Here is a 16576-nt window from a genome sequence, read left to right as displayed (position 1 = left end):
TTATTATTGTAAAATATTGTTGTTGAAAAACTCGTATTTGGAGCAGTGTGTATTAATATATGATGTCTTGGTATCCATTTTCTCTTTTTAGAAACATTGACCTGTGACAATGCAATTATTGTGATTTTTTAAATCTGTTATTCATTGAAAAATCGACATATATCTTATAATAGTATTCATATAAATGAAATTTTGATTAGTGCAATTGTATATGATGTTTGGATCGATTCGTTATATTATCATATTTCACACCTCTTCATTATAATATTTAATCAGTGGTGTAACATTTCACAGCGACATTGGACAACGCAATAGAATAAATTAGAATGTATTTTATTATATATGAATAAGAGGCTCTTTGTCATACAAAATGGGATAGTTATTGGTAACCACTTCTATTTCAATTGGGACACTATGTCCATTACATTAAACAAAATGTTTGATTTTCTCATACAATTATTTCAAAAAATAAAACAACTTGCATTGATATCCAAATAGAATCATCATTCTTCTCTGGAACTACTGTCAGTGCTCCAGTGACTTCCATGACTTGGGCTATTTGGACGAATCTTTTGTTGTTTGCATCAATTGTTTTCGTCTTCTTTGAGTTCCATCTACAAACATAAAAATAAAGTGTAATGAGTGTATCTATATTTGTGAGAATAATGAAATTTGAAATAAATAGTATACATCAATGTAAATCGAAAAACAATGTACCATAGCAAGAATTGAGTCCTGAACTATACACATTCTTCAAATCCAAATCTCATGCCTTCTTTTAATAACCCTTCTGTTGGCACAGTTCCATACTTTGTTTCCTTCAAGTAATTTAATACCCCATAATAAATCATAGATTTAACATAAAGGATTTTTTGTTATATTAATTTTAAACTGAGAGAAGTAAAACAACATAGATACTTACAAATTCCACAATTAATTTTTGATATGCCAACATAAACTCACAAGCCATATTTAACCCAATGTCAATCAGTTCTATTGATGGCTCTTCTTTGCATGTTAGCACCTATTTGAAGACATTCAAGGATGGTTGTTGTAAAACAACTTAAAATATACAAAAATGAAATCTTAAGTTGTTATAAGGAAATATTAACAATTACTCACAAACTTTGATATCAATCATTTTCTTCCTTGTCACCTTATTTTATGTGTGGAATGAGTTCCATTTTGTTTTCTTTTGTGCAAGAAAATACTTGAAAATTAATATTTAATGCTAAATTATTTGGGTATATGTACCTAATAGAAAAATCCAATGATTACATACATTTGAAGCACATTGTTGTTGAGATTGCTCCTACGGTGATGCAATTATGTCAATTTCCTTGACCATCTCCTTGTACACATTTTTGGACATTCCAACTGGCATGTTTCGGATATCAGCTCATTGATCCTTTGGGATTTTCATAAATTTCTTGAAAAAGTAATAAACTATTTTTATATTGATATATGAAAACTAAATATAACAAAGTTGATATTAATAAATGAATGCTTTGTATTAATATATACATATAATTCTATAAAATCATTTAAATTAGGAATATTACTTTTTGAATGATTATTTTTTGTTGTCGTATGTTTTTATTATTGCATGTGTGACAGGTCGCATTGACTATTGCTCTCGAAACGCTTCTCGTAGTTAAATATAACTTGGTTATTGGATCATTGGATTGATTCCTGTATTGTAATTGGAAATTATGTTTATACGTTCATTCCACTATATCCCTCGTAGTTTTTTAAAAGTTTTTCCCCCTTTCATTAACCTCGAACACCACTCCAGATGAGCTAAGGACAAATTCATCATCATTTACATGTTCTATAATTATTATTTTCTTAGAATGACATGTTTTTCCTTCGTTGTTGGTCCATGTAGAAAAATTTGTTGTTGGTCCATGTAGAAAATTAAATATATGTGAATTATTAAATTATTTGAAGCATGTTATCTAATATTCTTATGAATACTATTAATGAAAAAAAAATCATATTGAATAGTATTTTTTCATTCACCAAATTCATCCTTCTGCAAAATTTCTATCAAACTTTACATTATTTTGCACTTAGATCAGAAAGAATCTTATTGAGCTTCCTCATTTTGTGGCTCTGCATGACACACACTAACCAACACATATTAGTTAAACTTACATATAGTTCAAACATATTAATTTTGTAAAGAATTTAGAAAGAACTCGCATTTTTTTCCTTTTTAGATGTGTTATCATTGTGTCGATCAGTATTTTTTTATTTTTTTTTTTTTTTTCCATAGAAAAAACTCAAACCATCTATTGATAAAAATAGTAGTTACATAGCATATGCAAAGCATTACAGAAAGACTCATTCTTTGCCTTGTAGTAGGAAAAAGAAAAAAGTCTCAGCTGGTTGATACAAAAACCAACGCAAACACCCTCAACCGGATGGCAAAGAGCCAGCGCGTCAGTCCCAGATGGATGAAAGGAAAAAATTACAATTTGTAATAACCGCTCACCGAAATCTCATCAGAGGCAGGGCAGACGACCCGACCAGAAAGCGCACACCTCCCCGAAACCATTAGAGGATGGAAAATAGGTGAGGGATTTGATGATACAGAGACTGAGGGTCCACAAAAAAAAGGAGCAAACAACGTCCAAAAGAGAATCCTGCGTAGACACGAGTAGGATTCTAAAAAACTAGGAAAAGCGAAAGGAAAACAAGTCGAACCGAGCCTCCTTTTACAAGGAAAACAGCCCGAAAGACCTGAAGAGGATCAGCAAACAGGAAAGTGAAAAACAAATGTAGCAAAACAACTATGTACAAAGCACAGGAAACAGATTCTGAAAAATGATAGCTAATCGAAAATGGGCTATTCGAGAGGTCGAACCACCCCATTCTCCTCCTCCAAAACAGTCCACGACCCCATGTCTTGATCAACACCTTCTTTGGAAAGGCGATCAGCTTCAGAATTTCTTTCCCTGAAGATGTGGCTAAGGGAAATCTCCGTGAAAAGATATTTAAGTCGAGTAGCTTCTCTAAGCAGGGGAAGCAAGATGAAATTTCTGCATAATTGCGTCCCATTGAACCATCTCACTGTGTTCATAGAATCCCCGAAAATCTGAACTTCTTGCACGTTCCTCAGGACAAGCCAGCAAAGAAGAAGGTGGAGGGCTTTCAACTCAGCAAAGTTATTGGAGCCTTGGCCTAGGCCGACCGAAGCTTTAACAGTCTTTTCCTTTGAAAAATGAATTATTAAACCAGCCCCACAGCGACCATTAATGTCTGAGGCCCCGTCATAATAAGCCCACGGAATTGAATATCTTATAGTTTCTTGCCGAACCAACCTGGGAGAAGGAGTAGCCTGCAGAACAGGGATACTATCGTAAATAGCAGCTCCTTCTGCAGCCAATCTTTCAATCGGGAAGATGGAGTCCTTGAAGATGACCTGATTCCTAGCAAGCCACGTCCCCCAAGTTATGAGAAGCGGAATGGATCTCTCTCTGTCATTTGAAGCTTCTTTCCACCACTTCTGCCAAGCTTCCAAAATCCCCTGCCCTTCCCATCTATAAGGGATTTTAAGTAACCTTAACGTTTCGGTCCATAGACTAGAGTTGAAAGGGTAGAATAGGAACAGGTGATGAACTGATTCGATGCTATCTTTACAAAGGGGACACCATCCAGGACCAATCCTACCTCGTCTTTGAAGAAAATCCCAAGTAGGGACTTTCTGGAGCAGGACACACCAAAAGAAAAGTCTGGTTTTCACTGGTCCTTTTAACTTCCATAGAGGTTTAGCCCACCAAGCCGGATTTTCCCACCCTTTTTGGGTCATCATCCATTTGTACCCCATCTTTGGAGAATAGAGGCCATTCTGAGCAAAGACCCACCGAAGTTCATCCGGAGCGTCTGAGAGCCTGACTGAAGAGTTGAGGAGGTCTTTCCTATATGATTCCCATTCCTCCAGCCATTCTTCATCCAATTGTAAATCTATTCCTTGCATCCACCCTTGGCTCCATATGGTGGAAGCCTGGGGATCGGCCACCTGATTTAATGTGTATCGACCCTTCTCTTTTAAAACTGCAACCAACCCCTGAGATAGAGAGAACCGCTCTGAACAACCTATCCAGGGGTCTCTACCCAACCTGATTTGAGAGCCATCCCCCACACTCCAAGCCAATCCCTTCTCAATAATATTGACAGAGGCTACCACAGCTTTCCAAACCACCGAGGAGTTTTTGCAGGTCTTTATTGGCAATCTGATCCAATCTATCGTTGATAGAGGGTCAATGTATTTTCTTTTTGAAACAGAAGTCCACAAGTTGTCAAAGGAAATGAGCCTCCAGGCGAGTTTTGCTGCTAAATATTGGGAGAAGCATTGAAGATTTTTTATCCCCCAACCTCCCCACTCTTTAGGACGAGCCACTTTATCCCAGGCGATCCATGGGGTGACTTTCTCTGTCTTGGACCCTGCTCACAGAAACCTGCTGCAAAGTTTGTCAATTGAGGATAAGATTCCTTTGGGAACCCAAGTCAGACTAGCCCAATAGACTGGAACTGCCATCAGAACATATTTTATTAACACAAGCCTTCCTGCCCTGGAAAGCCATCTGAAACTCCAATGTTTCAGCTTGGATTCGATTTTTGCAAGGATCCAGTTCCAATCTTTGTTCCTGTAGTTATCAAGTTTGAGAAGAAAGCCCAGGTATTTGAAGGTATCCTCGAGCGCTTTGACATCGAAGTTTAGGACCATCTTCATGCTGCGCGTCATTTCTCTGGACATACCTGTGCACGTGAGAGAGGATTTTTTCTCATTAATACAAAGTCCAGTAGCCTTCAGGAAAAGGTCCATGATCCTTTTGAGCATCTTACAATCCTCTAGGCTACCATTACTGAACAGTATTATGTCGTCCACGAAGAGGAGGTGGGTAACCCATAAATTTTTAGCTGCTTCAATGCCTTTGAGAGACCCTTGTCTTTTTGCGTCGTGAATCATAAGGCTGATGCCCTCTGCTGCCAGCAGGAACAAAAGGGGAGAGAGTGGACAACCTTGACGCAGGCCGCGTTCAGGACTAAAAAAACTGGAGGTCGCTCCATTAATCAGAACAGCTATGGAGGAGGAAGAAATACAGCTCATAATCCATTTCACAAAGTCATACCTGAAGCCCAGATGAGTTAGCAAAAGCCTGAGGTACAGCCAGCTGATTCTGTCAAAAGCCTTTGACAAATCGATTTTCACTACAACTCCTTTTTTTTTCCCAATTTTTAGACTATGAAGAGTTTCTTGAGCAACTCCAACCGCTTCATGAATTTGTCTGCCGTCGAGAAAGCCAAATTGCTTAGGGGAAATGTTTTTGGAGAGAAAAGGTTTTAATCTAGAGGCAATAACTTTTGCAATGATTTTATAAACACAGGTGCACAGGGATATGGGCCTGAATTCTTCAAAAGAGCCCGGGAGGTCAGATTTGGGAATAAGGGCGAGAAATGTGGAGTTGAAGGGATGGTATATTGATCCTGTGCGCCTGGATTCTTCCACAACTGCCACTAACTCGTCACCGATGAATTCGAAGAAGTGTTGGAAGAATTCAACAGTCCAACCGTCCGGACCGGGGCTTTTGTCCTTTTGCATAGATTTGAGAATATCTTCTACCTCCTCCTTAGAAACGGGTGCCATGATGGATTCATTTCCTTCCTCCTCTATGAACCTAGGAAAGAACTGGGCGACTCTTATAACTTCAGCAATAGAAGCTTCCTCTGGCACTTTGAAGAGGTTCTTGAAATAATTGACCCCTAAAGATGCTAACTCTTCAAAAGATCGAGCCATATCACCATTGGCTTTCTTCATTTCCCAGATAGTATTAGAATTTTTCCTTCCTTTTGCATAGTTCTGGAAAAACTTGGTGTTATCGTCCCCCGCCTGCAACCAGATCGCTCTACTTTTTAAGCGCCAACTCTCCTCCCTGGTCTGGAGAATTCTCTTCCTTTCCATCTCCAGTTCTTGGAGTCTGGCCCGAGACTCTTCTGTTCCATAACCATTACCACCTGGGTCTTCAAGAAGGGCTATCTCCGAGTTGACATTTTCCAGAGTTTTTTCTTCATTCAGTTTCTTCTGGAGGGCCCATTGCTTAGAGGCAGCCTTCATCCTTGTTAGATTTTCTATGAAAGCCTTGCTGCGACTCTCATCTTCGCTGAGATTAGCATTCTTCCAAGTGCTGTGGAAAAGGCTAATAAAGGATGCATCCAAAAGCCAGGAGGCATTAAATTTAAAGGGAGTGCCCGGTTTAGAGAAAGCACCCTTCACTTCGAGAAAAACAGGGAGATGGTCCGAGAGACTGCCTTCCCCAACCCAATGTCTGAAAGCCTGTAGCTTATCGGTCAGCGAATCACATAGAAGGAATCTGTCAAGCTTCTTCCCGACCCATTCTTCTCCTATTCTTTGATTCCTCCACGACGGGCGCATCTTGAGCGGAGTGACATCCACCAGAAGAGAAGAGGCCAGTTTATTTAGAAAGAAGTCAGTGAGGGGATCTGCTCTTGCTCTGACCCCCCAAGATTCTGTCATCCCCAAAGAAAAATTAAGGTCTCTGCCGATTACAAGATTTGGGTGTGCCATAAATGATTTAGCGAAGAAGGGGTTCCAGAACCTCTCCCATTCCAAAACAGGACCATAAACATTGATAATGAGAAAGGGGATGCATAGTTCGATGGAGTATAGTTCCACAGCTAGTACATTTTCCCATCCCCAAGAGGAGACCTCTCGAAGAACCTTCATGTTGAAACCCAGTGCCACCCTTCCCGAATGTCCATTGGTGTCTATGACATGAAAGCTCCAACCCAGAAGAAGCTTAACGAGGCAGCCTGTAACTTCTTCCCCCTTCCCCAGAGTTTCTTGGAGTAGAATAATATCAGGTTTGTTGGACCTGACCAGTTCCTTCAGAGCTAGCTTTTTGGGTAGGCTAGCTAGACCCCTGCAATTGTAGGATAAGATGATCATCGTAAACTCGCAGAGGGTGTCCGCTTTGCTCTAAGCACCCCTGGTAGAGACATCTGCTTCCCGTCAGCAATGTCGATGACAACCTTCAACTGTGCCTTCGACAGATTAGTTTTCCTTCCTCTTAGCTTCCTCTGGCCTGTTGACACCATATCCAGCTCCAATCCACCCACAACAAGCCCTTTCCCCTTTCTATTGGCCAAGGGTCTAAGATTATAAGGGGGATCAGGACTCCGGACAGAAGGAGGGACAGAAAAGGCAGCATCAATGGGAATAGAGGTCAACAATGGGGAGGAGGGAATGGCCATGATAACACTATCTATGGAGGCTTGACCCATCCTCAGATCCGGCATTTCATTCAAGAGCTGTCTTAAAGGACCAGAATCATCACAACAAGACAGAGATAGAGCATTAGAATAGCATAAGGAGGAGGAAGGGGAAAGAAACAAAACTTGCCTGAGCCTCCCCTACCTTTTCAGAGGCTGTTGAGGGTCCAAGGGAAATCATCGGATAAGAGATGGACTCATTTGCTGCAATCCTCGGTTGTTCCTAATCATCAGCCTTCCCTTGCTCCGGGACCAATCCCTGAGCGGATGCCATAGGGTCGCTTTCCTTGGTCTGAGCCTCTGTTTCCTGAATGATCACCTTCTGGTTTGCCTTCTGATTATTTCTACTTCTCCTTTGTCCTCGGCGTCGACGGTGTCCGAGAGGACATTCCCGGGCTAGATGACCATATTGATGACATCGATGGCATCTGAAAGGGAGGTTTTCATAGTCCAGGGTCTGAATAAACTCAAGACCTCGGTACTTCAGGTTCATAGCGTCCGCCAAGCCCTCTCTGGGGTTTAGACTTACCAGTATACGGGCGACTCCCCAGTCGTGAGATCGAAGGTATGATCTATCAATGTCGAGAAACTTCCCCAGAGTATTACCAATAGAGGTGAAGGCCGAGTCAGTCCAGAATTGCATAGGGAGACCCGGTAGTTTGACCCAGACTGGGGACTCCACCTCTTTTTCTTTCTGGGCGTCAAACAGGGGCGTCCATCTTCTAAAAAGGATTGGCCTCTTCCCGAAGCTCCAGTTCTTTTCCATCACCCAGTCGACATGCTCCTTATGTCCAAACCGAATACAAAACCATCCTCTGTCCAAATTTTTGATTTGTTCTGGCTGACCCGGTGCTTCTTTCCATTCTGACTGAGCCCAATCCTTGATGTAGTCTACCGAGAACTTTCTTCCTCGGACTCTACCAACTAATAATGTTTCTGAGGCTTCCATAGCCTGATCTATACAGATATCCACTCCAAACACACAACTAGGTCGCTCCTCCTTTATTCTGATAGGTTTGATCTTCTTCCTCTTTCCACCCCCGCCATCCTTCCTGGCTTCTCCCTTTCCTGTATTCTTTTTAACAGGATTCGCTACCTTTTTCGCCCCAAACAGCTCAGTTTTTTTATCATCATTGTCTCTGTTACCTTCTTCCACCTCCACAGCCGACCTTTTTATCCTAGCCCCAGGGGTAAGGGCCAATCTTCTCACTTGTTCCTCTTTTCCGAGACCTTTCGGCTCCCCTCCTTCCTCTTCATTGGACGGAGCCTTTGACAGTTTGGTGGTCAACCCTTCCAATATAGGATTTGTAACAGAGGCCCGTTCCTGAGCTCCTGTCTTCAAACTCCCTTCTCCCACCGCCTTGTCAAGACACCGAGGGTACACTGCATTATTCGGGAAGAAGTGTTTTAGATTTTTCTCAGAAACGTCATGACCCCAGCAAGCGAGAAGGTCTTCTGGCGCTGGGTCTATGTCGATGGTCTCACATTCGAAAGTCATCTCCCGTTGTGCATCACGACCCGGGACCACCATTTGTTATTCGATGCAGATATCTGACTTGGCAGCCTCCATACTATGGACCCACTTGCTTGCTACAACCCCAGCACTCAGCCTCCCAACGCGCACTGCGTTCTTCCTCCAAACTGCGATAACACTGTCGTTCGAATCCCTATTTCTCTGCCTCCATACTCGCACAGTGCTTGGTCTTCACATTGTGGTTCTACTGCCATATGAAGCTCCTGCCCTCGGCCTCCATGTTCACACCTATCTTTCCTCGCCGTTAGGTTTTAGTTGCAGAGCCGACCACTAGTTAAGTTAGGCTTATGCTAGAGAGTAGGAACTTTGTAGACTTGAAACGCTTAACTACTTGCTTTTCAATCCGATCAGTATTTTTGTTACTTAAGCACTTTTCAGACATTGTTTTATCAATATACAACCTGTACCATTTAATACAAAATCCATTAAATATATTTTATAAATAAATCACATAATTTTGAGATAAAAAGAGGTTTGGTAATCGATGCACTTATGTGAGTGAACGCACCAATGTATTTAATTTAGTAAACACACCCGGGCGTTTAATTTTTTAGCATCGACAACAATTTTATTTTATTTTAAATAACTTTAAATTATGACGGCGTGAAATGTAACGATAAAAGCACGTCCATCATAGTAAAAAATGAAAACATAAAAACTTAAACACAAGTTTTTTGGATTTAACGGTGCAATTTGGCATGGGCGCATTGGTGTGCTATATTACACAAGGCGCATCGATAAATAGATTCTGTTTTTTTTTTAAACAGACAGGGCCGACAGGGTTTGGATCTGATTCAATAAGTGGCCCCCCTGCTTTACATGTAAAACTCCTTATTTATAATAACACAAACCCATTAAATCTAAAATGCCTAAAATGAAAATCCCTAATTGTGAAGTGGTAGAGGGAGTTAAACCCTAAGGTGAAATTTTTCAATCACATAAGCAAGAAGAAACAAGGGGTTAAGGTAATTATTGATTTTTTCTTTTTTACTTAAATCTAAATAGGAACAGAGATTGCAAATTTTTTTATTATTAAAATCAATAGTATTTTTTTTATTATGTAGGGTTTTGAGGGAATCACCATACCTTTCAAATTATAATCTTCTGAATAGTTATGTTATTCCAAAGTATTCTACTGCACCACAGTGCTCCCAATATTTCTCTCTTGCAAATCTCTCCCTTGAAATTTTAGGAAAAATAATGAAATAGTGAATATCTTCTTACTATTTATAAGACTTTATGAAATTAGATTTCAAAATATCAATTATCGCTCATTTTTCAATTTGAAAAAAGCAAAGTCGCATTTTTTCACTTTTTCAGAACATCGGTGCATTTATTAGTAAAAAGCATTGGTGCATTTACTAGTAAAGCACACTAATTAAGATAACTTATCAGTGCACTATATTTTTTTAATGCACCAACATGATAAAATTCCTTTTTTTATTTTTGAAACCCTAGAAACCAGTGCGGTTATTATTTAACGCATCAGTGTGGTTATTATTTGAACGCATCGGTGCCCTTATTTTTACAAGAGCACCAACATGATTTTAAAGCTATCTAGATTTTTAGTTCATATAAAATGGCCTATTCATCTCAAACTATCCTTTAGGATGCATCCACATGAGTTACAATAGTTCATAGATACATTTTCTACTTAAAGTCAACTTATTCTTGAAAATTAATTTGAAAACTATATTGAAATTCAGATTGTGGTTATATGGTTCTCAAAATTAATTTTAGGTATGTAAACAAAAATTTATTATTGCTTTTTCTTAAATGCAAGGAGAAAATATCATAATATCAAGTGGTCAATTATTCAAATTCCAGCTCATTCCATATTGCTCAAAGTCCTTCGCAAAGTTCTCCCCTTCAATCTCCATTAAGTTTAGATTTTATTTATATTTTTATTATATAATTGAATTCATTTTTTTATCCATGCCAATTTGAATAAAAATGTATCCAAATTTGCAGGATCTTGATTCAGAATCAGGTTCAGATGCAGAAAATATTCCACCAATTCAAAAATGTTGGAAGCTCTTATCAGGAGCAGCATACCACGATCAGTTGGTAGATGAAAATAGACAACTTATTTAGCCTACCAATTGTAACATGCCATCTTCCAGCTGCAATCCTGGGTCACCGATGGCAATAATTGTTTGGTATAATGTAATTTCAACAAACCAATTACATTGTGCTTACTAATATCATTGATGTACTAATGTTTAATGCTTTTTAAAACTAGGATTCTAGTGAAAATGAGTGACCCACCTACAATCATCTAGTGCACCCCACTACAATGTCAAATCGAGAGACGGTTGCATTAAGAGCAAAACTTGAAGAGAAAGCATACCAAGAATGGTTTAATCAACCACATATTTAATTCCCACTACATCCAGATTCACCAATTAGAAATGACTATAGCAATAGTAGTTCTTCATCACAAGTTGGCAATGGAGGCAATCAAATAGAGATTCGTATGGATGATTACTTATGAGATATGATTGCCATGGATACAATGTTGTTAGATGCATTCCAGAATGATGAGCTAGGGGATGATGCTCATATCACTAATACCTTATTCAAAATCCTGAAATCTTCTTCCACCACCCCTCTCTTTGGACCCGACATCTAGTTAAAGTCTACCTAGCTAGGGTAAACGATGTTACTAGACCACTTGAAAGTAAGTTTGGCATGTAGAATGCATGTTTCTTGGCAATATTGATGTAATTAACCATGATCAAGTCCCTTGTATTTTGAGTAATCTTGTCACACAATCAACATTAAAAATGGTTTATTTTATGAACGTTAAATATCGACATTGTACATTTCTATTTCCCACCAATTGAAAGTTATTCAAAGATAAGGTTCTTCCGAGTGATAATGTCTTATCTGGTAGCTATGAAGAGGCAAAAAAGTTGTTGAAAATGTTGGGTTTTTAGTACATATCATATCATGCATATCTGAATGATTGCACTCTATATATAGAAGATTATGCAGACAAATAGATATGTCTAAAATGTGGGCATGACAAGTGCCATAAAAAAGAGAGGGTAAATTACATGGTCCTCCTCATAAGATATTGAGGCACATGCCTACAATCCCAAGGATTCAAAGGATCTTGCATTGGAAAGAATTAGCTATGTTTCAGGGATGGCATGCCTCACACGAAAGTGAGTCAGGAGTTATGCAAATCCCAACATATTAATAGCCATGAAGCATATAGAGGATACATGACCTAGAAAATTAAAGGATGAAGTACTAAGTCTAGGACTTAGCATAGCCATGGATGGCGTCAACCCATATTCCCTCCAAAACACCAGCTATTATATTTGGCCTGTAGCAGGGATCAATAACAATATCCCCCCATGGTTTTCCATGAAGAATGAACATCTTATGTTGGCTCTCATAGTCCTTGGTAGAAGACAAGTGAAGAATATGGAAGCCTACCATAGAAAATTTTAGGGGCGAATTTTAGCCCATGGGCGAAATTTAAGGGGTTTTATATTTTGGAGGGGCGAACTTTTTATATTACACCCCATTTCTACAGTTAACCCAAAAATTATTTAAAATAAATAAATATTAAATTTTTGTGACCAATATTATGAAAAATAACCCGATAAAATGTGTTTTCGCTTATACATTTTTTTCCAAGCCCGAATCGCCTCGTTTCAGGTGGGATTTTCTTCCAATCGTCCCTGATTTCCATGAATGGCACTGGTAAGGAGCTATTTCTCCCTCTACCTTCCTAGAGATTGAGGTCGTGATTGAATTTGCCTCACATTTTAGGGGTTTGCTTGCATTTTCACCTGTATTTATAGTTTGAACTTGATTTCCCATTTACAGTTTGAACTCGATTGCCCATTACTGGTTTAGCGAGTTTAGCTTCCCGAACCTGAGAGAAATATACAACTTGGGGAAACATAGTCTTTGGGGATGCTTGAAATTGCCAAAAAGTCGCAGTTTGACCTCGATTCCCCATTACTGGTTTAATGATTCTGGACTCTAGCCTCCCGAAATCAAGAGATAACTACAGCATGGGGAAACATAAATTCTTTGTGGATGCTTGAAAGTACCAAAAAGTTACAGTTTGAACTCGATTTCCCATTACTGGTTTAGCAAGTCTGACTTCTCGAACTCAAGAGATAGCTACAACATGGGGAAACATAGAGTATTTAGGGATGCTTGAAAGTGCCAAAAAGATCCAGTAAATTGCCTAAAGATCCTCTTATGGAATCGAATATCATGTATGGAAACAACTTTAACTCCCTCTCCTCCTTGAATGTTCCTATTTTTTCCCATTAACCATTAAAATGTATGCTTGTACATTGTATTCCTTTATAGATGTAGGAATAATATTTGCACTAGAAATATTTTCTTCCTGAGAAATTTAAGAAGAATATTTGTCCTAAAGATATAAATTCCCATTGAAGTAATGTAAGCTATTTGAGTAGCTGCAAGAGGCATTTCATGTTCAGTTTGTGGTTACCGAGATCTTTCAATCTCGCTAAACAATATCCATTGTTAGTATGCATTAGTATGGGGTTCTGATATGGAGTTTTTTTTATTACTAATATTGTGTTATTCAAAGAAATCAAAGGTTAATGCATATTTGTGCATTCAATTGGACTGCAACAATAATGGAAATCCATTCCCATAGTCCCATGTTTCACAGAGTAATGTTCTGGTATAGGTCAATAGCACACTATATTACTCAAACAGGGGGGAGTCCCATTGGCTTCTTGGACAGATTAACATAGTAATACTAATCATATCATGTTGTTGTCAATCTCATTTCATGTTAGGAGAACTTCTATGCAAAACTCACAGTTGAATCCCTTATCCCAGACAGGTCCTCATTCCAAGCCACTCTCTAGATAATAAATCGAGCTATGTATTGAGGGATTGGAAGTGATTGATCAACATACAGGCTACACCACTGGTTAAGACTGATTGAACACAATTTTCTCTTCAGCTTTCCACTTGTGGTTTGATTGACTTATTATTTCTGTTGTGGAATCATCTTTGCCTTTCTCTTTAGGGATGTACTTTATTCCATTTTTGAGTGCTTACCCACTCTTGGGTTAACCCCACTTTTATTTGTTACTACCATTTCCTTTTTTTCTTTTAGGGAGACGATGACAATGACCTTTTAAGTTTTTTTCCCTTGGAAGGGAGACGATGACCTCGGGGCTTATTATTACTTGCATATGTTCGAGTCTTATTGCTCTACTTTGGTCATCAGTGGACATTAACATAATCTCATTATTTTTTGTAGCTCTAGTACAAAGTGATTTACAGATAATGTCTAGGTTGTCTTGAGAGGTATTTCATCAATTTATTTGTCAATGATTTTATTCACATAAAATCATTGGTCACTGAAATCTTACCGTCTAAATAAAACTATACCCATATTTAGAATACATTAGTGTGTGGTCCTGAAATAGCTTTTTTATTTTACTAATTTTGTGTTATTCAAATAATATAAGGGTAAATGCATATTTGTGCATTCAGTTGGACTACAAAAGTAATGAGAATCCTTTCTGCATAGTCCCATGTTTCATAGAATAATGTTCTAGTATAGGTTAATTTCACATGCTATTGCTCAAATTGGGGGGAGTCCTACTGGATCATTGAACAGATCAACATAGCAATCATATCTTGTTGTTGTCAATCTCATTTGATAGTTTGTGTATTCAATCTCTAGATTTTTCCCCTCTTCTAGGAGTTTGTCAACCTTGGATGTTAGGAGAGATCCTTCATTAATCCATCCATATCCTCTAATTCCAAGTTGTTCGTTAGATAACATATCAGGTTTTGTATTGATGTATTGGCAGTGATTAATGGGCATGCAATCTCCCCCACTGGTTTAGACTGACTAAACAATGCTTCATCTTCAACTATTGCACTTATGGTTTGTTTGTGTTGTACTTTTTGTTGTGTCATCATATTTTTCTTCCTCTCTACCAGTGTTATCAACTTATCATATGTTAGGCACCTATAATACTAGTGTATTCCCTTATTATTATTGTCATTGCAGCCCCTTATTGTTATTGTTGTGCCCATGTTGTCCCCATATTGTTATTATTATGCCACATGGAAGCCCATTATTGTTATTGTTGTGTCGTTACATTATTATTGTTATGTCGGCTTGACTATATTGTGACCCCTTAGGCTCCTATATATAGAAAGGAGGTCTTGTCATTTATCATCCAAGAATTGTTCATTTTTGTAATGTACAAGAGGTTTCCCCCTTGAAGAGGCTGATTTTGAAGTCATTGATCTATTTTTTCTTCTATTTTGTGAGCTGGTTGCATAACAATTGGTATCAGAGCTTTAGATTCTAGGGTTTTGCTGCTTCAAATAGGTCACTGTGGCATTTTCGCTATAACTTTTTTTCTACGGCTACAACCATACAAACAAATGTCCCTCAAGTAAGCTAAGAAGGATAATAATTATCACCAAAGTATTATGGTCTGTACAAGGTGTTGCAAAAGATTGGTACTATGGCATACAAATTGGAGCTTCCTATAGCTTCCCGAGTGCACCCAATTTTCCATGTTTCATGCTTAAAGAAGGTTATAGGTGAAAAGCTCCCAGTTCAAACAATATTGCCAGAACTTGATGAGGAAGGAAAAATCATATTGGAACTTGAAGCAGTCATAGAAACAAGAACTCGACAGCGACGAAATCGATCAATTTCAGAGTATCTCATCAAGTGGAAGAACTTACCCACTGAAGATTCCACATGGGAGGATGAGAATTTTAAACATAAGCATCTAGAACTACTCAAGCATTGAGGACAACACTTTTTTGAAGGAGAGGGACATGTTAGGCCCTTATAATACTAGTGTTTTTCATTATTATTATTGTCAGTGTAGCCCCTTATTGTTATTTTTGTGCCCATGTTGTCCCCATATTGTTATTGTTGTGCCCATGTAGTCCCCATTTTGTTATTATTGTGCCCCATAGAATCCAACTATTGTTATTGTTGTGCCCTTACATTATTATTGTTATGTCGGCTTAACTATATTGTGACCCCTTAGACTCCTATATATAGAAAGGTGGTCTTGTCATTTGTATCATCCAAGAATTGTTTATTTGTGTAATGTAAAGGGTTTTTCACCCTCAAAGAGGCTAATTTTGAAGTCATTGATCTATTTTTTCTTCTATTTTGTGAGCTAGTTGCATAACATCAGAACTGGCCCTGAACAGGTGGAACTAGTTGGTTTTATCTTTTTTATGCTTAAACTGGTCTAACTAGTGGTACAAAATTGGAGAAGGTTGGTTCCATATTGAACTGACCTTTTTCACCAAACTGGATAGTGTTTGTTGTGCTTTGATTGGCCCTTTTATGAGTATTGCATGTGGTGTTGTTCTTTTGACTTCCAAGGTCAACTATTCTTGCAATGGTGGTGTTCTGCACTAATATTGTCCACTCTAACTGTTTCTCTTTAGATTGTAATCTCAATTATTTTCTCATGAGGGTCTAATTGTTGATCAATTGACATATTCTTTGCAGTAAGTGCCACCTCATTGGTGTCTACTTGTGCTTTGATTGGCCCTTTTATGACTTGCACATGCAGTGCCTTTGTCGGTCATTTCTCTGAATACATAATATAACAGTTCTGTTCTTTGTGACAAGTCTTTTTACTACAATTATACTTAGGCATTTTCTTCTCTGGCATGTCATTATGTTTTCTTGTTGATTTGTTAGGGTTGCTAATCTTTGGAGCTTAGGCATCACCT

At 38.4% G+C, this 16576-nt stretch overlaps 1 protein-coding gene across 1 annotated transcript; it reads right to left on the bottom strand.

Moving 5' to 3' along the window:
- Nucleotides 1-2851: 2851 nt before the first annotated feature.
- LOC149175638 (uncharacterized) lies at nucleotides 2852-6973 on the bottom strand. Its single transcript, XM_089421188.1, has 3 exons — nucleotides 5400-6973; nucleotides 4765-5138; nucleotides 2852-4449 (listed from the first exon to the last, which is right to left on the bottom strand). The coding sequence occupies exons 1-3, from the start codon at nucleotides 6971-6973 to the stop codon at nucleotides 2852-2854; spliced, it is 3546 nt and encodes a 1181-aa protein (XP_089277314.1).
- Nucleotides 6974-16576: the final 9603 nt, after the last annotated feature.

This window comes from Pinus tabuliformis, chromosome 4_1 (assembly GCF_031772625.1).
Source record: "Pinus tabuliformis cultivar Carrire ecotype Pingquan chromosome 4_1, CPIR1, whole genome shotgun sequence".
NCBI lineage: Eukaryota > Viridiplantae > Streptophyta > Pinopsida > Pinales > Pinaceae > Pinus > Pinus tabuliformis.
Note: the sequence above shows the minus strand (reverse complement) of the source record. Positions and strands in the feature narration are given on the sequence as shown.